The 24,890-nt window shown below is 40.0% G+C and overlaps 1 protein-coding gene across 9 annotated transcripts in view; it reads left to right on the top strand.

Annotated features, from left to right (window-relative positions):
- Positions 1–1,982: 1,982 nt before the first annotated feature.
- Positions 1,983–24,890, top strand: part of crebbpb (CREB binding protein b) — a 55,187-nt gene continuing 32,279 nt past the window's right edge. For all 9 annotated transcript variants that reach the window (XM_050069495.1, XM_050069498.1, XM_050069499.1 and 6 more), the window contains exons 1-3: positions 1,983–2,844; positions 15,052–15,674; positions 24,108–24,275. In XM_050069495.1, coding sequence (XP_049925452.1) covers positions 2,760–2,844; positions 15,052–15,674; positions 24,108–24,275 — 876 coding nt within the window. In that variant the 5' untranslated portion in view covers positions 1,983–2,759. The remainder of the gene's footprint in view (positions 2,845–15,051; positions 15,675–24,107; positions 24,276–24,890) is intronic.

Below are 24,890 nucleotides of genomic sequence, written 5' to 3' on the forward strand. Positions count from 1 at the left end.
TTGTTATTAACTCGTAAGCAGCATTTTAATTGTGTATTTGTACAGTGTGAAGAGGTTTTAAACTTTATATCCTACGCTGTAGTTTCATGTGTTGTAGCGACACATTTTACAAACTGATCAAGATTATAAAGTAATGTATTGTCAAATGGAAAGAGCAGTGCAGTCATTGCCATTCAGAAACTTGGGTCACAAACTCCCTCCAAAGATGCAATTTAAATTAAAATAAATAAATAAATAAAAAAAGAAAATAAAGAAAATGAAAAATAAAATGAAATACTACCACTACTTATAATAATAATAATAATAATAATAATAATTGTTGTTTTTATTAATTTATAAGCAGCATTTTAATGGTGTATTTGTACAACGTAAAGACAATTTAAACTACTTTATATCCCACTCAGTAGTTTAAATGTATTATCGTGACACATTTTACAAGATCAAGGTCATAAAGTTATTTAATGTGGTTGCCATTGAAAAACTTGGGTCACAAACTCTGTCCAAAAAAATTCTATTTAAATTAAAAATAATAAGAATAATGATAAAATAAACTACTACTACTACTACTACTACTACTACTACTACTACTACTACTTAATAATAATAATAATAATGATGATGATGATAATAATAATGGTTTTTATCATTATTTTTTTATTATTATTATTGTTGTTGTTATTATTAAGTTGTAAGCAAGAATTTAATGGTGTATTTGTACAATGTAAAGATGATTTAAACTTCTTTATATCCTACTCGGTAGTTTAATGTATTGCAATAACACATTTTACAAGCTGATCAAGATTATAAAGTTATTTATTGTCATTGCCACTGAAAAACTTGGGTCACAAAGTGCCTCCAAAGATGCAACTTTAAAAAAAAGAAAGAAATACTACTACTACTTATGATAATATTAATAATAATAGTAATTATTGTTATTAGTATTGTGATTATTGATATTATTAACGTGTAAGCAACATTTTAATAGTGTATTTGTACAACATAAAGATCATTTAAACTACTTTATATCGTTTAATGTATTGTAGTGACACATTTTACAAGCTCATCAAGATTATTAATTTATTAACTGTTGTTGCCACTGAAAAACTTGGGTCACAAACTCCCTCCAAGAATGCAATTTAAATTAAAATAATAAGATAAAATAAAATACTACTGCTACTACTTGAAATAATTACATTATTATTATTAGTATTAGTATTATTATTATCATCATCATTGTTACTATTAATGTGTAAGCAGCATTTTAATGGTGTATTTGTACAACGTAAAGATGATTTAAACTACTTTATATCTTACTCTGTATTTTATTGTGTTGTAGTGACACATTTTACAAGCTGATCAAGGTTATTTATTGTCAGTGCCAGTGAAAAACCTGGGTCACAAACTCCCTCCAAAGATGCAATTTAAATTAAAAATAATAATTATGAAATAAAATAAAGTAAAATAAAATAAAATACTAATAATAGTAAGATCACACAATGACGATATGCTTTGCTTTGTGTCAAATTTTTAAATTTGTAAAACACCTACAGCTGTCAGATAACTGTGATTAAAATGTATATTATTCCCCTCTGAAATGCAATATGGTATATGTATTAAGTTGCAAATAAAATGCTTATAATAAAGTACAAGTACCTCAAAATTGCACCTGAATGCAGCACTTGATTACTCTCCACCACCGCTGGTAATATGATGTGGATGAATTAAACATAATAGGAACTGTTTGGATTAAAGTGTTTCTGTGTATGGACAAAGGCTGCTGTGTGTTTGTTAAACAGTTTAAAGCAGGTAGAACAGTACATTTCTATTTTTTGTGTTATTCCACCCCTAGAGGCAACTTGACGTACGTCCACATGACGCACGGTGGGACACAGGTTTACGTCAGGGCGTCATCGCGCGACGCCTCCCCCTCCTCCCCCCACAGTCTAGCTGGGAAGAAAAAAACTTTTTTTTTTTTTGTATCGGAGGAATCAACAGCCGCCATCTTGACGCGGCTCAGAATCGGGATTTCGGGGGTAGCATTAATTTTAAAAACCGACCGGAGCTGCTCAGACGGGGCTCAAACGGTTTTTTCGAGCCGAAAACCGAAGAGTTAGTCCTTCCGATGAGATTTAATGCAAACATGTGAGGATTACATGGGTTTTTATCGTCTCGAAAGCCCACTGTATATTTGATTTCCCTTTTAGAGAGCGCCGCTGCTCGCCGTATCTCCGTCCCGAGACGCTGTATTTACTGGGAGACAGCGACGACAAAAAAATTCCAGCTCATAGAAAATATTTTTTGAATTTTGCTCTTTTTATTTAAGCCCGAGATAGAATTTATGGCTGCTCGTTTCGACGGCGAAAAAGATGATTCTGTGCGGACGTGAAAGCGGCGATCTGCGGAGAAAGGGATTCGCCTACGCCGTGTGTAATATTTTATGATTGATTTTTATTTATTTTTCTCCAACTGAAATAATTTTTGGACGTAATTATTGAGGATAATTATGTGGGTGTTGGGTGTTGGATTATCATGGGGTGATCTTCGGCGGCGGAGCGTGGCGCTGTTGCCCTTCTTTTGAAACGGTTTTCTCCAGGCAGCATTTCGCCAGTCTGCCAGTCAAGAAAAAAAAAACAGTTAAATTGCTCCTTTACGCGCAACGTTAGGAAAAGTTACCAGTTATAACAAGCCTGAGGACAAGTTGGACTCATCCTTCTGCTATTTTCCTGCATCATCATCATTCATAAAATCTGCCGAGCAGGATGGCTGACAATCTGCTGGATGTCGGACCCCCCACTGCAAAGCGACCCAAGCTTAATTCACCTCTCTCCGTATCAGATGGCCCAGGTAAGGACGGCAAGACATTGCTTTCTAACTACTGACAAGCATGATGTGCAAACTTGGCATATATTTACCTTTATTAAACCTGCACACTATAAAGTCTTGCTGCTTTTTGGGTTAGGATGCATCCACCTTTTGGAGAAGGTAAAGTAAACCCATCCGCCACTTCAGCTGTGCAAATATCATAGGAAAACTGTACATCCAGTCCCTGTTGGATTGTTTGATTAAATGTATAGCTGATTGAAAATGCCATAAATTAGTGTTTAAAAAAGTGCAAACTCACTGCCTCTTCATCACATGAGAAGTACTCAACAGGGAGAGTATGCAAACTAACTTTCTCATCATTTAAGGGGTAAAAGTTAAGTTAAAAACATACTTATCCATCATGACATCAGAGATACAGGTGAGTAAGATGTTGAGCAGAGGTCTCATGGCATTGGTTTCCCTTTTTCCTTTGACACTTTTTGGACAGGTCTTGAGTGGTCTCATGGCACCTGTTTTAGCCAGACATGATAAAAAAAAAATGTAATCCCTTTTGGATGCCCGAAGAAAATCTGTTGTGCTTCCAGAGGAACATGCCACCTCTGTAAGCCCTGGAGCTGGATTGGACTTCATGTCCTTGTTGCCTCTTCAGCAGTGCAGATACAGCACAAGCACTTGAACCTGTGTTGTGTGATTGGAAGATAATCTCTCGCCACTAGGTCAGTCTGCCACGGAAGGCTCAGACCTTATTTCATTCAGCAAAATGCTCCAATGGTCCGGGTTGAAAATGATCTGGGCAAATATACGGGAACATTACATGTGTTTTGTACCCACATCCAACTTTTCTGATGCCAATATATTTGGCTTGCAAATGGGCATATTATAGTTTTCGAGGTGAGAAAAACTGCTATCATATTAAGTATTAGAAACTACCCCTAGGGTCTGTGAATTCACCCGTCCAACCTGCAAAGCAACTTTACAAAGTTGGACTGTTGACCCTTAAAAAATACTTACATATTTGGTGACCAGTCTGATTGTTTGTGTGGTTTAATTTATGATAGTTTTATTCTTAAAAATGAATCTTATAGCCTACATCCCCAGGACATTATTTTTCTAGTTAATAACTATTAAGTGTATAGACAAGACCAGCTTGCCCCCCGGGCATGTCACAGGTGCAGTTTGGGAAGACTTCACCTGCAATATAAACTCCTTTCACTAGTTCACTTGCTGACTTTTCAGGAAGTTGTTGTGTTGTATGTCTGTGAATGAGAGTTGGGAGTTATATTTCTTAAAGTGACTGTCATTTGATTGGAGTGGACAACTTAAACTTTCAACCCCTTAACCTGAAGATATTTTCAAAAATATTCAAATTTTGACAGTGGACAAATGGACAAGATTAATTACATACAGAGTAATAATAATTTGATGAATCTGGCACCAGGGTTTAGAATTTGCAGTTTCTGCCAAACTAACAAGAGACTTCTTCAAACTCTAACAGAACTTTTGGCTTGTATTTTATATATAAAAATCTACAAAATGAAAATAGTGTGCATTTCTTCTCCCCTATGTCCTGGATGATGTCTTCAGATAGAGATGTTCCAATACCATTTTTTTCCTTCCCGATGCCGATTCCGATGCCTGAACTTGCCCGTGGGCAGATACCGAGTACCGAAAAAAAATGCTTTTAAAAGAAAAATAATGAAATCGTATACTCCTAACTTTGAATGGATGGGAAATTGTAGTATGGTATGGCTCAAATACATACACAGAATAATCGCTGTAGATATTTATTATATCGAATGCAAAATATTGCCCAATTGCTGACATTTTGCTAACCGCTAATGTTGTTCTACTTGTGTAGGCTACTTTTTAGAGGGGGCGAAGGAGAATTGATTTCTCGAAAAACTGCTGCTTTGTCTGGGTGTGAGACTACCATAAAGTTTCTTAATTAATTACCTGATATCAAATTGATGCAAAGACTTGCGCACTTGCCAGCATTTTAGACAGTATTGGAGGCATTTTTCTAATATTGGTATTGGAACAATTCTGTCTTCAGACTCCTTGTTTTGGCCAACCTGCAGTCCAAATCTCAAAATATATAAAAAAATATATAAAACAAAGAAAAGCAGAAAATTTTAGACATTGAAGAAACTGGTCGGCATTTCTACTGAATTGAATACAAAAGCTGTTATTAATTTTTATGGCGATCTACTAATTGACCAATTGTTGAATCTCAACTTCAGACCTGAAAACTTCTCAGTGAGCTCCTTCAACTGTGACTGCAAGAGTATCCATTTTGACTTTTTATTTCAGTTATAAAGTCGACCCACAATGAACCACTTTTACTATGCTTATAAGCCAGTAGTAAAATACTGCTTATACCTTCAATGGCCATCCATTCAGTGGTCCATCCAGTAGCATTACTCTTCTTGGCAAACCCTAGTTGTGTATGTGTAATACATGCAGTGTACGGATTGTAGCGTTGTCGGTATTCTTTGTGTAGTAGCCAGCACCAAACATTGAGAAAGCATGGGCTGTCTCGTTTCATTGCAGTCAGTTTTGGGACTGAGCCACTGCAGCCACCTCTTAACTCTCGTCTTCTAGAGAGTACATAAAGACTGGTGCAGTTGCTTAATTTAAATCGCAGCAGAGATTGGAAACATCTGTCTGCCATTTACAAACAGCTGAGAAATGTGAAGTTTCTTTGTTCGGCCTGTCTCGTCCGCTGCGGGCGGCTGCATTATCTAGGCTCGCCGACAGTCCTCGGTCTTCAGCCAAGGTAGCTCATCTTCTCAGAGGGGTGACAGGAGCTTTCGCTGGGCAATAAAGCAGCCTGACACCGAGACCGACTCCTCCCCCACTGCTGCCAGAAGCCCTTTCTGTCTCAGTAGACACACACACACACACACACACACACACACACACATTAACACATGTACCCAGTAAGACGTTGCACAGTGTCTCTTGTAGACCTGCTCTCTTTGAAGTCCTGGATGCAGTTCGGGATCTTAAGTACACTGAGAAGACTTTAAGTGCCAGACTGCAGATGGGAGGATAAGTAGTTTTTTTTTTTCTTGAGTTGAAAAAGCCCTAATTCTGAGAAATTTTGGAGGGGGATCTGTGAGGAACTTGTAGCTCGCAGCCTCGCTCTTCTGCTCTGCTGTTTTCTTGTGCACACTCAAATTTACTTGGTTTGTTTGATTTGAAAGTTTTTTTAATGCATGACGTGAATGCCAATTTGTGTTCGTGTTTTTTCAGTCGATTTCTGATAGCAAATGGACGTTGGTGTAAAATTTTCCCTCAGACCTGTAGCTCACTTTATCCAAGCTCGACAGCTCCTTCAGGGTGCCCCCATAATTCAGATCAGAATTTCATATCTTGAACTCTTAACGCTTAAAAGAAATAATGTTTTTATAATTGCACATCTTGACATAGATGTCTGCGATAAGTTGTCCAGTCGATTGAATATTGCTACGCTCACTAGCACCAAAAATACTACTTGGTTTAACTTGATATTACAATAACTAACCTACTACTTTATGCAATTGCGTTCACCCAGTGAAAATGCTGTTGTAATAATCAGATACGTTTTCCAAAGATTTTTTTCCTAAAAATATTGTCTTCAACAGCTAACTTTTATTTAGTGAATTGTTGTCATGTTTTGTAGGATAATGTGCATTGTTCATTATGCACAGTGTCAAATGCCACGCATTTCAGCACCATTTAAAATACGATTTGGTTGTCAAAATATGAGATTAAATACTTCAAATGGTTCTTATAATTGTGCTATTTTTTCAGACAATGTTTAACCTTAAAGATTAAATTGGGCTCAATTTTGACTGTTATCTGAGTGTTTTCTTACTTTTGGACTAGTCGACAAGTCTAAGTTTAAACTTCAGATTAAACGTCAGGGAAATAAGTTGTTAGGAACATCACAAAAAATGGCTATGTAAAATTTTATAGAGGAGAATTCAGACTATGTAAATTCAGATTGATGGATTAATCATTATAGCGATTATTTGTTTCCACAAATGTGTTACAAAGGCATATTATAATAGTATACCCTAATGCATTTGGGTTCCAGGGTCACGTTTGTTATAGGTAAAGCCTTGTTAGTCTGATAAATAGTCAAGATGTCCCACTTTGCCACATCCAGCCCTCTGCACACTGATCTGTCGCTCACAGCCACAGATTAGCAGCCTGTCTTTGATGTTTATGTTAATGTGTGACGGTTTTTTATGGCGCTCTGGTCTTGTGTCAGTATGTGTTTGCGCCTGTGGCCACAGGCCAGTGCCAAGCTTGTTTTCAGCTGTATGTTTTTTTTTCGTTAATTAATTCATTTATTTATACAGGAAATGAATTAAAGTAACATGGTGTGTTACAATTAAAACTGGCCTGAATCAGTTAAAAACTGGTTTTCAGCAGGTTCCTGCTATGCAACAAAAACACGTTACAGTATAAAATACTAAGCAGAAATAATCAGCAGAGGCTAAACAACAAAATGTAGGCAGCTACGTAGACATTGCAAAGTAGCGGACTGAAGTGGAGTGAATAAAATGGGATGTAGGATTGAAATCAGTGGTTGCAGGTCTGTCCTTCCATCAGGTGGTGTTGAAATGCGTGTTTAAAATGTGTAAAAGAGGGTATTGCTCTGATGTAGTGTGGGATCTCGTTTCAAAACTTTGAGTGAGTGTGACAAAATGATCTCTGACTGTAATTGTTTTTGTAAGGTAGTATAGGAATAAGTGCACGCGAGACTGATCTAGTGACATGTTGCCGTCTTGTGACTTGAAAGTAGTGTAGTAAGTGTGGGATTGGAGTTGTTGTGTAGGATCTGAAAATAGAGTTTAATAGATTATTGGTGTGGTTTTGAAAAGTCGGGGTGTTAGAATGGGAGAGTGTGATGCAGTGATGAGTCCAAAGATGGAGGTTACCGTGGATCTTCTATGTTCTGTTGTATGTTCTTGCTATGGGTTCAATGTTTTCCTTGGTGGTTCAGGACCATATGAGGATATATTCGAGAGAAAGATTGCATGTTAGGTATGTGTCTGAAACAGCAGGGGTGAGATATGGTCTGATCTTTTTATAGATGTACAGTTTCTGGTTGAGCTTCTTTGTTAGGTTCTGAATGTGGTGTCGATAAGTGAGATGTGAGTCAAGATATACTCCCAAGGTATTTGTAGGTTTCTGTGATGGTTAGTGTTTGATTTGAAAACTGAATAGGGTCAGACATAGATATTGTGTTTTTTAGGGGAATGAAAATACATACATTCTGTTTTCTTGACAGTGATAGTTAAATGATTATGTTTCAGCCAGTCATGTAAGTGGTTCAGATCAGATGGATCAGCTTTGAATTTAAGATGTCAGAGTTTGGGTCAGAGAGAAAAATTACAATGTCATCAGCATATAGAAAACAATTAGAATATTTACACATGTTACGAACGTCATTGATGTAAAGGAGAAAAAGTAGGGGGTCCAAGATGCTGCCTTGTGGAACTCCACTATTACAAGTTAGAAGGGGAGATGTTACCTGATTGATTTTAACTACTTGGATAGTGCAAAGTTGGTTGTAAGGGAGTTTTTCCAATAATTTTGATAATTCGGGAGGAATGCATATTGGCCTGATTTAAAAGCATGGGTGACTTGAGCTGTTTTCCAGTTGGAGGGAAAGATAGAGAGCCTGATACAGTGATTGATCAGATGGTGGAGAAGAGGCATAAGGCTGTCGGCATGAGTCTTTAGAAATCCGTGTTTAAACCATAAACATCACAAGCACGAGAGGTTTTCAAGGAGTTCAAAATGTTAAACATTTCATGCTTCAGAGAAGGAGAACTGGGGGGATGTAGAACAAGAAACAGGTGTGGTGTATGATGGAGAATCAAATTGAGATGCTAGTTCTTTAACAGATGTAACAAAATAAGCATTGAAAGCACTCAGTTGCAGTATACTGGTGCCTTGTTCAGAAATTTGAATGTTGTCGTTTTTATTGAGGGTCTGCCATAGTGTTTTGTGTTTTGAAGCAGTTTGCATGATTTGTGTTTTGAAGTAGGCAGTTTGGCTGTTTTACTTTCTAATGTTTTTGAGGATCGATATTTTTGAGGGAGAGAGTCTTCAGTTTTAGTAGTAGCAGAATTTCATAATTTAGCCATGGTAATTTGAACTGTCGGGATTATATACTGTAAGCAGTGGTATATTTTTTACGAGTGGATTCCATTTTGTGATAAAACTGATGCAGGATATGTTCTGGGTTTTTGGATGATAATTCCTTGCTCCAATCAATGTCTCTAATTTCAGCATTAAATTGTGGCAGTTTAGAATTTGGTATTTTTGAGATGGAGTGGTGGATTTGGCTTCCCAGGGTTTTAACGGTTTTCCTTACAGTATAAATAAGAGAGTGGTCTGATATTGGGGTGTGTATTACTCCTGCCATTGTGTATTTAGGGGGTTGATTGGTGAATATAAGGTCAAGGACTGAAGTGCGAGTGTTACTGATTTTGGTAGGCTCCTTGATTAATTGATGGAGACCAAGCTTTATTGCAGTTGCTTTCAATGATTTTGATGAGCTGTCATTCCAGTCCAGGTTGAAATCACCCAGTATAACCATCTCCTTTGTTTTGACTGATTTAATTAGATCAGTGAGCTGTGATAAGAAATCACTTGTACTGATACTGGGGGGGCTTACAGGTGGCAATGACTGTAATTGCATGTTGATGTGTGAAATTTACCACCAGCTGCAACAACTCACTTTCAGTAACAATTTTTGTTACTGGGTGAGCATATTTTTGATTTACGTAGAAGGCAACTCCACCACCAGGTTTATCAGTGCGGTCTTTACGTTAGAGGAGGTAATTTTCTATCGAGAGAAAAGAATCAGGCATACTTGGACTTAACCAGGTTTGCGAAATTGCCATTATGTGTGCTTTTGATTGCAAAAGCATGATCTTAATTTCTTCCAGTTTAGGTGCTAGACTTCTGGTGTTTAGATGGCAGATTTAGAAACCTTTTATCCGACCTAGGTGGGACTAGGTGGATGGATTTTTTCTGAAGCAGTTTTCAACCCCACTGTTCACGTGGTGGGGGTTCCTCCTCCTTTGTCCGGCCTGTGTGTATGAACCCTAACCCCTGGGTGAGAATTATTCAGCTTTATTAGCATTAGCTGGCGTTTAAATACAGTCAAGTGTTAAAACGTTGCCTTACACCAGCGAAGCAGTGGCAGAGGATTATCTTGAACTGCTGGTTCATGTCTCAGCTGAGGTGTAACTGATTGAGATGAGGAGAGTGGCGAGTGGCAGTGGATGCCATCCTATCACCCACCCCAAACAGGCCTACCCCGCTGGCCTCTTCACCTTAACCCATTACCTCCCTGTGCTTTAAGCTTTTGCATCTCACACATCCACAAGATGCTTATATCCTGTGGAAAGAGACTGTAAGCTGCTCCTTTCATTAAAATCTAAGAGTCTGTCTGCAGGAGCTGAATAAAAAACATTTCTTGCCCTGTCGGATCATGTAGCCTCACCAAATTTTTTTCTTGTCATTTTGTCTGAATAGCTGTGGTCGTCATAAACACTGTGCAGCAAATCGCTGCAGCCCTAGCTTTACAAGTGCCACTAATTTTGCACATCTTGAAGTCATCACAGCTCTTCTTATAAAGCACCATATTAAAAGTTTTACAAATGTCCTGCCAATCAAAAGTGTAGAATACTGCCCAGCCTCAATTTTTAAATGTGGCATGAAATTTTCTTAATGTTGTGTTTTTAACACCCCAATAAACTGTTTTTTTTTTCTAAACAAAAGTATAGCCAAGCTGAATGAGGACAAAGCACTGAACAGTGACTACATTTGCATGCACCAAATATTGTGGTTTTGCTCTTACTCAGAAAAACACAATATTCCTACTTCACTCTTCACATGGTTAATGAAAATGAATATTCCACTATTCCTGTTTGCATGCAGCTGTGCGTACTTTTATTAACGTGCCCCAACATGTCGTTTATCACATCAAAATATGGAAAAGTTGAACAGCTGGAGCCACTTGTGTCATTTTGCTTCTTGGTGAACTTGTTGGACAGTATGAACACAGCTACCCTCATTTTTTTGTTCAACTACCTTCTTAAAAAGATAGTTGTCGTGACGTTTGCATTTATTTAACAACCTGTTGATATCCAAGTCTTTCATAATGTTTAAAAGCAAGTGTGTTTTTACTTCTGACCAGAAATATGAGCATGTATCTCCAGTCTAGCAAACTGTTGGCTAGTTGGTGAGTGTACAGTGCATCCATGGCAATGCACAGAGCTCACCGTAAAAAGGCAAGAGGCCATGTGTTGCAAACTGCTGTAAAAACCCTAGTTGAAACGCATATTACGTTTGCACTGTATACATGTCCGGAAAATGCCCCTAAAACCCAAATTATGTCTTATGTGACATCCTAATATTAAAATGCTACTTTTGGAAAAAGGCCTTATTCTGAATATGCCATTTACATGATCTGCATCAAATTCAGAATGTTGTAGTGTTCAGTGAGGCCACGTCTACGCTGAGGCAGGTGATTTTGAAAATTAAGATTATGTTCTCCAAATAAACTTGAACATGTGAAAAGTAATGTAGACAAAGAGACGCAATAGAAAAACAGCAAAATATCTGCTTGAGACCGTTCCTTAGGTGTTCTCACACTGGCTATGGTCCACCATAGTACCTCTTGGTTTGTTTTTAATTGTTTCAGTTCCCCCTTTTATTAAAAGCCATTTTCCTGTGTGCTACTGCATATTAAAGGCTGCCCAGTAATTGCTTTGCCCTTGTTTAGCTTGGTCTCTCTTATAAATCTATATATATATCCCTAAGCAATGCCATGATTGCGTAGCGACTTTGCTCCCTTTCTCTTGGGGAGAGACAGGGGGAGCATCTCACCCTTTTCCATCTTCATCCCGTCTCTTTCTGATTCTGGTAAGGCAGCAACAGCCTGCCGCACAGCCTGTTATTATCTCCCAGACTGAAGAGTCTAATTGAAGATTTTCATGTGGCTGCTGAAAAGCTTTTGGGTGAATTACAACCGGCAGCAGCAATGTCCTCTCCAGGTGAGAATAGTGTGACTCAAGTGTCGGGATTCTGTGGTTAGTGGATGCTTCCGTTGTCACTACTTGGCACGCTCGCCACTGGATCTGCTCATCATATCCTTGTTGTATAAGGAGCAAAATCAAATCATACCCTCAGCCTTTTGAAAAGAATAACCATGCTAAAGGTAGATATTCTCCCTCAGCTAGCATTTTGGCTCCGCTGTATCCTCTCCCTCTTAAATTTGTGTGATCTCGGCCTTGTTGCTGAATAGGCCTCGGGCAAGGCACAGGTGCTTGCTCTCAACTATGCACCATTCATGTCCCTTGCTATACTCTGAGACTTGTTGCTTTAACCTTACGCGCTGAAAGGTTGAACACTTGATTTGAAGCATGTAGCTGTGATATTTAAGCTCCCATTTATTGCCACTATATTTCATCAATAAACAGGTTGGTTTTCTCTCCAACATAAGTAACATGGTGGCTCCAGACACTGAGCTAGGCTTGTGTGGGGGTGTCGACGTACAGAAGCACACTCACACCCTCACGTGAAGGACCTTGGCATAGGCGTTTGATTTGGACTACAACCCTTATTATTGTTCTATTAATGATCTGTGTGGTGTATGTATTTGTTTAGTTTTCTGCATTGCCACACAAGTGCTCTCAGTCACAGCGTTTTCTTTGCACATTTTTTCTGTCCCAGGGACTGAGCTGTTTTAGTTTACATGCATATACATGGGATTTATTTACATTACTACTAACAAGTCAGCTAACTACAAGTTATTATGCCCAAAGTCAATCTAAGTGTCCTTGCACATAAAAAGACAAACTAAATATGCTCATTTAGGCTGGCACCACAAACTGGTGCGTTTCCAAAATGTGCGATGGATAGCCACATTGTGCTTTTCTTGAGGATTTTAGTTTCATATGTAAGAGTTCTAAATTCTTACAGAGCTACGCTCATACTATGCATCATATTGACGCATGCCAGATGTGCCTCTTTTTGCAAGTGTGCACTGTAGACTGGAGAGCAGAAGTATCAGTGAGCTTCTGTTCTCACTACCTGAGTGAGTAGGCCTACACTAAGCATTTTGATCAGTTTTAGGAGCCAAGCCTACATCTGGGGTGGTATCACCCAAAATTTAAATCACAATTATGTGTAATAATTACCTTAGTATCAACAGCAATACATAGAATCGTAACTTTTTGAAATACATGTGAGCATGATTATCTGTCCTCGCTGTGGACCTCTTAAGCCCGGTTCAGATCAATGATTCACGACGAGACGAAACTGTTTTAGAATGTTACAGAGAAAAGTTGCAGTGGTATGGACTGGCCGTCTGAGCTCGACTGGCCGTCCCAGCTGCATCGCCGTTAAATCCAGCGAAATACCTCGATAGCGTCGTTAATGTGGTCTGTAGGATCTGTAGTGGTCGCCATTGTTGCTATCCTCACCAGTTACCCACCAGCGTACAGCTTGACATCAGCGTGGGGCTGATTGGCTAATTGCTAGACCCCCGGCGTTCATTGGTCCGTCCATCGTTGGGACGAGATAAATCGCAAATTCATTGAAGTATGCCAGACCAGAGATGCAAGCCTACTCAGTTGAGTGGGCGGGGTCTATGGTCTGGAACCAGGCTACCTTTACGGTATCTACGGAAATAAATTGTTACCAAGTAGTGGAAATGTATCCAGCTACACAGCTGCAGCAGCAGCTAACATCCAACACCATGCCGATAAACGGTCCCAACAAACTCACACCAACACCAAAACAGCTCATAAACCAAGAGACAGCCCAGTTTTATGAAAAGACCATCTTTCTAGCATTAAAATGCTTCTTTAAATGCTCTGTAGTTAAATTAGCACTAGAAACTTCTTGTTGCATGTACTTGGTTGTGATATTCTCCTGTTGAACCAGGTAATTTGTGTACTGCAATATGGTATTCTTATCTCCTAAAATGGAAGCATAGCCTAATGTCTTGTTTCTCCCTTTGTATGGGGATCAGGCCTGGTTTGGTTTTGTTTAGATTTAATAACTCATCAGATCTTGTGTCTTCATGAAACTGAAAAACCAGTTCATTTCTGTGGGTGACAGATGGTTTGATACACCACTATACTGTTGAAAACAATTGGCGCATTTGGAAATTCGGGGCACTTTCACACATAACATGTTAGGTTCAATTCAAACAAACATTTGTAAGTTGTTTTTTTTCATTTGTGTTGTGAAAGCAAGGCAGACCAGCCAGAAAATTGTGAAAAGATGTGATTTTAGTATAACTCAGATGCTTAACTATTGCTAAATCCTCCTGCTGATCATGGAACACATAAAGGAAGCAATCTGGGACAGTGATCTGTTTAATTATGTACATAAAAGTTACAACATGTATGTGTTGTACCTGTCTACTCTTCAATACATTTTGCCAGTTGAATGACAAACATTTCATTAGATGCCTTGAATCCTTGAAATTCGGCAATTAAAAGACAATGGATTCCGCCTGTTTTCGTTCTTTCTCCCCATTTACCTTTATGAACAGGAAACTGAATGTAGTACTGGATGCTCTCTGCATCATGTTGCCTCAGTGTGCACAACAATGTCATGTACAGTAACAGTTGGTCTTTACCTTAATACCCAGTGTAATTGGTCCTATGTGGGATTATTTTGATAATTGATTAATCAGATTATAATGCTAATGAATAAACCTTCTAATTCTCTCTTGAAACAAAACCTATCTCTGTACTCGGTGGTTTGCAGCTTGTTCTGTTGTTAGTGGTCAAAGAAGTTGTGTAATTCGTGTATCATTCTTTTATGTCCAATAGTGAATCCAAAATTGGAAAACTAAACAATTAGTTATTTTATTATTCATTTATGAATCCATCATCACACAAAAAACGGACTGAATTTTATTTTGATATTTAATGTGTCCATTTTGTGTGACCAGGAAGCTGCTGACTTTTTCTGGTCTTTCATTTGATACACTAGCAACAAATGCATTTTGGCAAAGGCAGTAACTGATTTATTGTGATGAATGTGATTTTTAACAGCAGATGTACAAATTATAACAGTTACAGACTAAACAAAAAACATCCAAATTACATTTTACCAAGAAATCTGGTCAGTCCTTCAACAGTACAGTTTGTGAGTCAGTGATTAAGGCTAATTCTCATGTCCTTTCTTTCTTTTTAGATCTTGTGTCTCTGTTTGACCTGGAAAACGACCTTCCAGATGAGCTCATCCCCAATGGAGACTTGGGAATGGGAATGTCCTCTAACGGCGGTCCAGGTGGAGGGGGTCCTGGTCTCAACTCCATTGTCCCCGATGCAGCTGCCAAACACAAGCAGCTGTCAGAGCTCCTGCGACCAGGTAGCTCCTCCATCTTGGGAGGTGGTCTCAACTCTGCCAGCCCCCAACAGGGAGGCATGGTGGGAAGTCAGCTAGGTGCTGTGCTTGGTAAAAGTCCACTGGGGCAGGGGTCTCCCAATCACCAGTCCCCCCAGGCCCAGAAAGGAGGTGCAGCTGCTGGACAAGGCAATGGAAGCACAGGCATGGGCTTCAACCAGGCCATGTTGAACAGTGGACAGGGTCATGGGGTCATGGGCCAGACGGGACAAGTGATGAATGGGGCTCTGGGACCGGCAGGCCGAGGTCGACCTGGCATGCAGTACCAGGGTCAGGGCATGCAGGGGGCACAAGTGGGTGCTGGGCCTGGTGTTGGAGGCAGTGTGCTGGCAGAGACACTCACCCAGGGAGGGCCACAGTTGGGTGCACACAATGCGCTGAATGCTCAGCAAGCTGGAAACATGAATAAGGTAAGGCTCAAAATTCAGTTTAATTAGTCTCATAAGTTACCCCCATTAATTGCAGGGAATGGGCTGTTCTTTATTGAAGGACTGCTGTTTGAGAGGTTAGAAATAGCTCTGATACTGCATTGTAATTGGCTGTTGTTGTCAGGCAGGGTACCTTATAGCCAGTATTTCAGAGTAATTTTTTTTATCCAGATAACTAAATAAAATCTATTGGCGTGCCCTATAGCTGGCTTGTTGTCGATTATCTTCCCTTCATCATGTATTAATTTGTTGTTCTTCCTGGATCTGCTGGAGGAAGCAGTCATCCAGTTGAGGGGGTTGAATCGTCAGTCAAGTGCATCAGTCTCTGTGGGTCCAGCTTGGCCCAACAGAGAGTTTCATGTCAGTGCTGATGTTTTTATTACTCCAATCCTATGCCTCCCTAATTTGAGAATCAGGGCTTCTAGGGATGCACCGAATATTCGGTAACCGAATATATTCGGCCGAATATTGCAAAAAACCACACATTCGGTATTCGGTGGAATAAGTTAAAAGCAAGGCCGAATAATAGCGGCGTGTTTTGATAACGCGATCAAACGGCGTGCCGTGATGGGCGGAATAAAATGTCGGCAGTGTGGCGATCCGTCCGTCACGGCACTCGCATTTGCGACTAAAAATAGTTTTGAGCGAGCAAAATAGTAGAAGTATGAATAAGTCAATAAGTAATTTATTCCATTGAAATATCATTGATGTATTATAGAAAAGTGATTTATCTTTTCATAAATGACAAAAGGCACATCTGCCTCATTTTCGCTGTGGTATCGTGATACTACTCAGAACCATGATATTTTCATTGGTATCGCACAGTGGGTCCCAATTTTGGTACCGTGACAACACTAATCTGGAGGGGGTTCATCTGCAAAAACTAACGAAAAACTAAACAATGATATTCGGTATTCGGTACTCGGTATTCGGCCAAGCGTTTAATAATATTCGGCTTTGGCTTTGGCCACGAATTTTCATTTCGGTGCATCCCTAAGGGCTTCCCTTACAAATAAAATGGAACCAGTCCATGTTTTCTGGAAAATTTCAACGTCCCAGACAAAGTAGAGAAATTCCAGTCAAAAATGTGATTTTATTGAGTTTAAACACAATTGATAGGCAAGCTGGGATGACATTATCAAGGCATGTAGATTTGTAATATTTATTGAAAAGCGGGCAGCGTTTGCTTTTACATTATTTTACAGATAAGATTAGTCTCGTCAATACATGAGTAAGAAGGCTGTTTTTAAAATTAATAAATGTTGGGCGCTTAATGGTGAAGGAATTCCCCTGTGGTGATTAAGGGTGGCTCAACAGCTCGATGCAGTATGACAGCCATTTTTTGTTGTTTTTGCAAATTACTTCATTTATCCTTATTTAAGTGTTAAGTGAAAAAGCTTTATTGTTCATAAGTATATTGTTCATTTTATGACAATGATGACACAGTTTTGAAACAGGTTAAATACTACAAAATACACAAGGGCAATGACGTGCAATAGGGGCACAATGTTTTTTAGCTGAGACTCTTAGGTTGCGTGTGGCTTTTATAATTCGGAATATCTGCGGAAATAAAAATGTCGGCAAAAGGTAGAGTACTTGCTCTGGATGAAGGGAAGGTTGAAACACTTTGGGAGAGAGGAAAGACCCTCCGAAGTGTGTGTATTAATTTCTTTCCATTGTTGTTGTTCAATGATGTGACGGTTGATCTTTGTGGTATTTGTCCCGCCTCTTCTCCACTGAGATTGGGTGGCTGAGTAAAAAGTGACAGTGACAAGCAGCTGCAGTGTTTTACCTTAAGTTGAATATTTTTCTGTCTCGTTGACCAGAAAAAAATAGCAAACGTGCAGTGCTCAGTGCAGAGTAGATGTTCAGTGTCTTGCATAGCGGAGTGTAAATACATGGTGTTTCCATGGGGGAAAGAAATAGCGCGAACACAGTGGTTGTGGCCGTTGTTTGTCATCCCCTGCAGTTGCCAGTAGCGCTGTATTGCAGCGCTACTGGCAATGTTGTGGTTATTGCAATAGCCTTAAATATATATCATGCAGTTTTATGTTAAATGGGGCCCGACCACACAAACTGAACTTTTGTCGGACTCCTTGTTTTTCTTTATTCCTGTTGCTCACTTTGAAAGCACCACAATGAACGAGAAATGGCTGATGCGTGAAGTTTAAATGACAAGCTATTTATATAATGCCTCTTGGTTTCACGACAAGAACTTAAATAAAATGGCAGCTGGCTGGAGGGAGATCGCCAGGGAGCTGAAAGTTTCTGGTATATGACTATCACTGATAACAACCTGCTTGCTGTTGACTACATTGTCATTTCCAGTAAATATCACAATATGAAACCTGTTATCCGTTTCAAAAGTACAAACGTCGAAAGACAGCAAATACTTACCCATCTGTTCAGTGGTTACATCTCCAGTTTGATCTCAAGTGCACAGTTGAAAGGCACCTGGTTTGTTTACATGACGTAACAGAAGTGGACAGAGAGCGTCCAATGTTAAGTGATGAATTACTATCAAGTGGCAACCTATGGGGCTGTAAAATGAAGTCAACACAGAAGTGCCAAAAACTGCAGTTCTTGAATGGCCTCTAAAGGCTGCCTCCAAAACAAAGTCAGTCCCCATAGACCCCCATGTTAACATGCCCAAGTTTAACGGCAGAAATAAACATGTTTACAGCCTGGTACAAAAAACAGTTTTAATCTCTTTAGCTACTGACCTGTTTTCATTTTATTATAACTTAAAATACACATAGCGAATGGTGGGGCTGCTGATAGTGTCCTTGGCTTCTCATTCAGATCCACCCCTTGCTCCTCCACAGTCCCAGCCTCTTGCCCAAATACGGTCACTTCTGGCTCCAAAAAACCAAGATGGTGATGGCTGAAGTGGCTTCTCAAGGCTTCAAAATGGGATCCCACAAACCAATGGTTGACGTCACAGTAGCTACTTCCATTATTTTTACAGCCTAAGGTCACAATAGTTAGATGCTCACTGGCTGTTGGTGTTTAGGCCTACTTATTCTCAAAGGGAATTATCATCACCCCATGTTATGACTGGAGAGATGGGAATATGTGAGACCTCAACAGATTTTCCCTTTGAAAAATGAAAAAAGGTAACTACCGGTTAATGGAAGCCCTGCTTAGACAGAAATGCAAATGCAACAATAACCGCAGTTGTGTCATGGTACTACTACACAGTGAAACTTTGTTGTTTTTGTTTGTGAATGAAAAATACTTTACACGATGTGCTGCTGGTTGTATTTCTGTGTGAATATCTCTACTTTGCAGACTTTGAAGTGCGATTTGAGAAAATGTTTGTCCGTGTTGCAGTCTCGGGGCTTTGTGGTTTGACAGGAAACCAAGGTTAAACCAGCACCCTAGTTCTCACTAACATTATTTCAACAGACATCGCCACATGAAACAAGCACCTCCTTTCTAATACAGGCATATAGAGTCTCATATACTGCCTGTATTTCCTTACATTATGGTACAAACACTAACTGCTCGGTGTGCGCCTGTGAATCGATGAGTTACTTTATAATCCATACTGAAACAAATGCCTTTACATAATGATAGGCCGGGTTTGTGTGTGTGAGAGGAGGAGGTGCGAAAAGAGGAAGACACGGATTTGAACCTGGTTGTGAGTAGTGTGTGTGTTAGTTTGAAGATAAAACGACAGAATCTGGCACACGCCATATTTACCTTGCATAGCTGCCATCAGAGAAACATGCTGCCGAAATGTGGGAGGGCGATGTGTTTGCTTTTATGTGCAGAGCAGAAGAAATGTAGCTGAGTTCACTATTACTTTATATAACATATATGCTAATGCACAAATGATACAACACATATTCATTTAGCTTTGATTTGACAGTGTTTGATATGGCAAACAAATCTGATGTTTTACTATATTGTCTATATTATATTCTTCTTGGTGGTTTTAATTCCCATTTTTTTCTTACTTGCTATTCATTCATTGGGACACATTACTCTTTTTGGTTTGCTTGAGTGTTGGCTTGAAATTTTGTTCTTGTTCCATGTTTTGCCTCTGCTCATACTTACCAAGATAATTGCTAAAGTTTAGGTGGGGGGGGATCGACAGCATAGTATCATGGTATTTTTTATGGCAATATTTTATCAATGCACGGACCAAGTATTGATTTTTGTCATTGTATGAGTTATTATCATCGCAAATACATATTAAACTTTTGGTAGTGTACTAGAATAATAAAATCAGTTGCTTTTGTTACATCCACTAGATACATTTTGTCCCTTTTAAAACATAAAATACTTCGACACTGATCAGGAAACTGGTTGTCTCACTTTTCAGTTGGCAGCAGAGGTAGTAACAGAGCGGAATAGAAGTCTGTGTAAGAGGGACAGCCAGCAAGACAGGACAGATGTGACGTTTTGACAACGTGTTAGGTAGGGGTGGGGGAAATTTCTGAATCTTAGATGCATCGCGATTCGGACGTGGACGAATCTGAATCGATTCACAAACGTCCAAATTTCGATTATTTAAATCTGTTAATTAGAGTAATACAGAAGGTTCTAAATAATGTGGAACTAAGAAGCGTGGTACGTGTCATCTCCGGGACACTTTGGGATGCGCACCTGGAGCAGACAGGCCGACGCGCACAGAGGAAAACAAACATGGCAGGCCGCCACCCACCTCGCCGTGAGATCCGAACAGCTCCTTCTAATTTAACAGCTCCTTCTACAACGTTGACGGCGGAAGTGAACTGGACAAGAGCCACGTTATATGTAAGCTGTGTCATGCTAAAATAAAATACTTTGGCAACACAACAAACATGAGAAGCCATGTAACTCGATTCCACCTGACGGAGGAGTCAGGGAGACGGCAGGCTGTTGTTGCTGCGGCAACTAGTGGCGCTACCGACCAGAGAACAATCGAGGAAGCAATTAGAAAGCTGCCACCCTCATCGGAAAAGGCGAAGTGAATTACGAAGGCCATCGCGGCATTTATTGCCAAGGATTTGCGTCCTTCTTCCGTCGTGGAAAATCAAGGATTTCGAGGACTGCTGCATACACTGGAGCCCAGATACACCATCCCATCCCGACGCTATTTCACCGACACTCTACAACCAAACCAAAACAGAAGTCATGGCCTCACTGTTGAAGGCAGGCAGGTAGGATCGCAGTTACATGTGATGCATGGACGTCTGTTGCCACCGAAACATTTGTTACGCTAACTACGCATTTTATCTTGTGATTTAAGATACCTGTTGTTACCTTTGATTCCATACAACGAAGTTGTAACTTTCCAGTTTGCACACATTTCCATTTATATGTTTAATAAAATATAATGGAAATGAATTCAACTGTTTCTTATTACAAATGCACTGTTTTTAAAAATTGCAAGTGTTGAATGCTTATTCAGTGAGACAAAAAGAATGTGTGTTGTGAAAAAGTGCATCAATATACATAAATTAAAGATGCATCAATAATTGTTTTATAATCGAATCGTAGCCCCTGAATCGTAATCGTAATCGAATCGTGAGGTGCCCAAAGATTCCCACCCCTAGTGTTAGGTGTGCAACCCACTGCCAGGAGATTTTATTGGGATTTATAAATGTGTGGCAGACCCTATGCTGTAGCCTACGTAGGTGGCCTACGCTGTTGTGAGCATTTATGATTGTGTGTGGTGTGTTTGTGTCACTCTGCAGTTACATCACCAAAACACCAGTTGGTGGTGGAGGTTTCTGTGAAGTCCTGTGAAGTTTAGTTGATTCAAAACACACATTAAACATGGCTTAATAGAGACAATTTCAAACACATGTACACAGATCAGCTACATTATGACTCGCAGCATTCACAGACAAAACACTTGTCTGTCACATTTTCCCACAAATACAACATGCTAATGTTATTCGCACAACACCTATGGCATTTTACATTGTATAAATTAGCCTAGCAGCTAGCAGACTTCTCTCTATTCATCTGAAACCAGGGACAACAGCAACATTTAACGAAGGTAACGTTACAAAATTCAGCTCCATTACAACTCACAAGATTCACCGACAAAACAGCTGTCTTATACTAAACACGTTTTCCAAACAAATATAAGATGCTAACATTATTAGCACAAGCCTAAGACATTTTACGTTGTATAAATTAGCCTAGCGACGAGCATACATTTCCTCATATGAAGCCAGGATAAATCCCGAAGAATAAATCCCCAAAGGATAAATCACACACAAGACTTAAAATGCTATTTTTGTGGAGGCTTTATTGTCTTCACAATTTGTTGTTTCTTATCTGTGAAATATAAGTAAATAAAAGCTTTGTTTCAGATGCAGAAGTATAAATTCCGCCTAAAAAAGCAGTTAGCAGCTAACTCACAGAAGAAGAACAGCAACTGAAAATGTCGGCAAACTAGGGAGACAGTGAGGTCCAGGAGCTCCTTATCCTCGAAGGCAAAGGGTGAAATCAACCCCCATATTACAGGGACAGTAAATAATTGTTGTTGCCATGTAGTGCCTCTATTATTGTTCAGAAAGTGCTGTCTGATGGGTGTTATCTGTCACACTGTTGTGTTACACATCACAGCTGTCATGCCTCTTTTGCCTCCGTAACGCTGGCATGTTATCTAAAATCACACACTGGAGCAGCATTATGCAGACATGTTTTTGGTTCTGTATAAAAAAGAGAAGACATTATAATAAAGGGTCTTCGATGAGACCCTATGGGGGGGATCCCTTTGTAAAAAAGGTTATTGAGTAATCACTTCATAACTAGTTTGTACTTCTAGTCAGGACTAAGGTGGAAAATATGAATACGAATCTGATTACCTGCTGGTTTCAGATGTTTTTGCGGTTTCTTCTTGTTTTGTGTTTTTCTTTTCCTCCATTTAAGTCTTTATTTGTTAGGATTCCCTCTTTTCCTTCCCACTGTTTCCTTTTTCGTCTCTCTTTGGCATATGCCGTTTCACTCTGGGCCTTTGGCCTTTGATAATGGAGCTGTAAATCACATGTAGAAGAGCGGAGCTTGTGTGTTGTTAGGTTGGGGGAGGCAGTGTAGAGAGGGAGGAGCAGAAGAGGACACGCCAAGACAAGGGGAAACACTAGAGGCTTCATGTGCGACAGTGCTGTCCTCTCGTCTGGTGACACTCCTCTGTAATAAGTGCGCATCATCAAGTGGGTGAGCCCGTGTGTGTGAGAGGAGGACGAGGCCGTGCTCGTGTGAATGGGAGGGAGGCAGCAGGCGAGCATCTGTGTGTTTCTGTGCAGCGGAGGGGGGAGGGGCAGGCAGCAGCGCAGTGCTCCGCTCAGCTGTTGAGCAAGCTGGTCTTTCTCTCTGTGTCTCCTCCCGTTTCTCTCTCTCTCTCTCTCTCTCCGCTGGGCAGGGCTTGCTCCGTCTGCCTGAGCACTGCTGGCAGTGGGGAACCTCCGCGAAGCAAAGCAGGCTGCCGCTTTGGCGGCCGTGGAGAAAGGCAGGCAAAAGCAACAGACAGATGCACGCTGAGGGCCATTGGATTAAATGACTTCTGAGGACCTAACAAGAAAGCTAACTATTCCCCGTCCCAGGCCAATTAAAAAATTAAAATGATGCATTTCTGCAAATTTTTGTGGTGAATTTTCAGCTCATTTAACTTATAGCATTTTTAGCAATCAATTCAGCTTTGACAGATGTTTGAGATAGCATTTTAAGCTGTTGGGTTTGTCATTTATGGTGCGAACTCGAGCCACGAACACATTTGGGGAATAAAGCAACTCTATGTGGACATAGAATTGTGCGATATGTTTAATTCTGATTTACATGTACTGAAGCTCACACTGATCCATTCTCAAACTTAGAAATGGTACCATATGCATTCACACAAGACTCGCGGCGCAGGGAAAAGATTGATCTACTGTGATGGTTGGGTGGAGCAGGTGTCAGAATTTTCAAACTGGTTTGATATTTTGATACTAAGTCAAACACTGGACTGGACCAGTAAACAGAATTTTTCCAGGTGTCGTACACTCAGTAGCTGCTCCTGACAGAAAACGAGCGTTTGAATGTTTTATGTTGTGATATCCTGGAAATTACATACAGTGTAGCCAACAGCAAGTAAAGTTAGCCTAGCTTGTTATTAGCGAGAGTCATTTAGCTCAGTAAGAAGGTATGATGAAGATAATTCCCATCTTTATGCCATGAATCAGCCATTTCTCCTTCATTGTGGCACTTTCAAAGGGAGCGACAGATATGAATAGAAGCAGAGGTCCTCAAAACGGCATCACTCGTGGTTACGTAGGACACCTCTTTTGTCGTCTTCAAATCTTAAATGTAGCCATGTTGGTGCAGTTTTAGTTTTTTCGCCATGTTTCCTCTCGTCACCAAAATTCTATGTGATGGTATGCTGCATAACACGCAGATTATCTGACCTCCCTCTGTCCTGATTGTCCACTGTAGATGGGGATGTCAGGAGCTCCATTTGGCCAGCAGTATGGCCAGGCTGGGGTGCAGCAGATGGGGGCGGCAGGGGTCAACGCCCAACAACTCCAGAACAAGACAGCCCTTTCAAACAACCTGCCCCAATTCCCTGCTGAGTTGAAGGGAGCTGGGAGTGTGCCAAACATGGTAAGTGTCACTTGGGTCTTATTTTTGTGCCTGCTCCGTTTTGATTCAAGTTAGTGAAGGAAAAACCTATTCTCTACATTAATTTGTATCCACAATATCGATGTGCTGCACCTGGCGGCAAGGAATAGATAAAGTGTAAAACAGAAACGTGGAGAGCTTGTGCATTGGTAATGTAAATAAACTGCTGCTATGTAATACGCACTCATAGTGTTGCATGGTATAGTGATACTGGAACGGTATGGCAGTATCCTGCCGTTAAAAATGGTACTATACCCAACTTTATTAGCAACGATGCTTTAAGAATGATAGTGGCAAGTATTTAGAGCTGTATTTCCTATGAAATGCTATGAGCTGTGTTGATATGTGACAGTGGGGCAGTAAGTGTGTGTGTGTGTGCAGAGCTTAGCTTCAATTCCCTGCATTTCTGTTGGTGCTCTCGCCAAACATCCACGAAGCAGACACACAAAGTGAAATAAAGCACTTACATAGCGGACAGTCGGGGCAAGTCCATAAACACCTTAAAGCCCATCAATAAAAGATGTTTAACCCTTTACAGACCAAGGGAGCCAACATGTCCAACTTGGCAAAGCATCTGCTGACAGACATGCCGACCTG

Source organism: Epinephelus moara, chromosome 18, assembly GCF_006386435.1.
Source record: "Epinephelus moara isolate mb chromosome 18, YSFRI_EMoa_1.0, whole genome shotgun sequence".
In the NCBI taxonomy this organism is placed as follows: Eukaryota; Metazoa; Chordata; class Actinopteri; order Perciformes; family Serranidae; genus Epinephelus; species Epinephelus moara.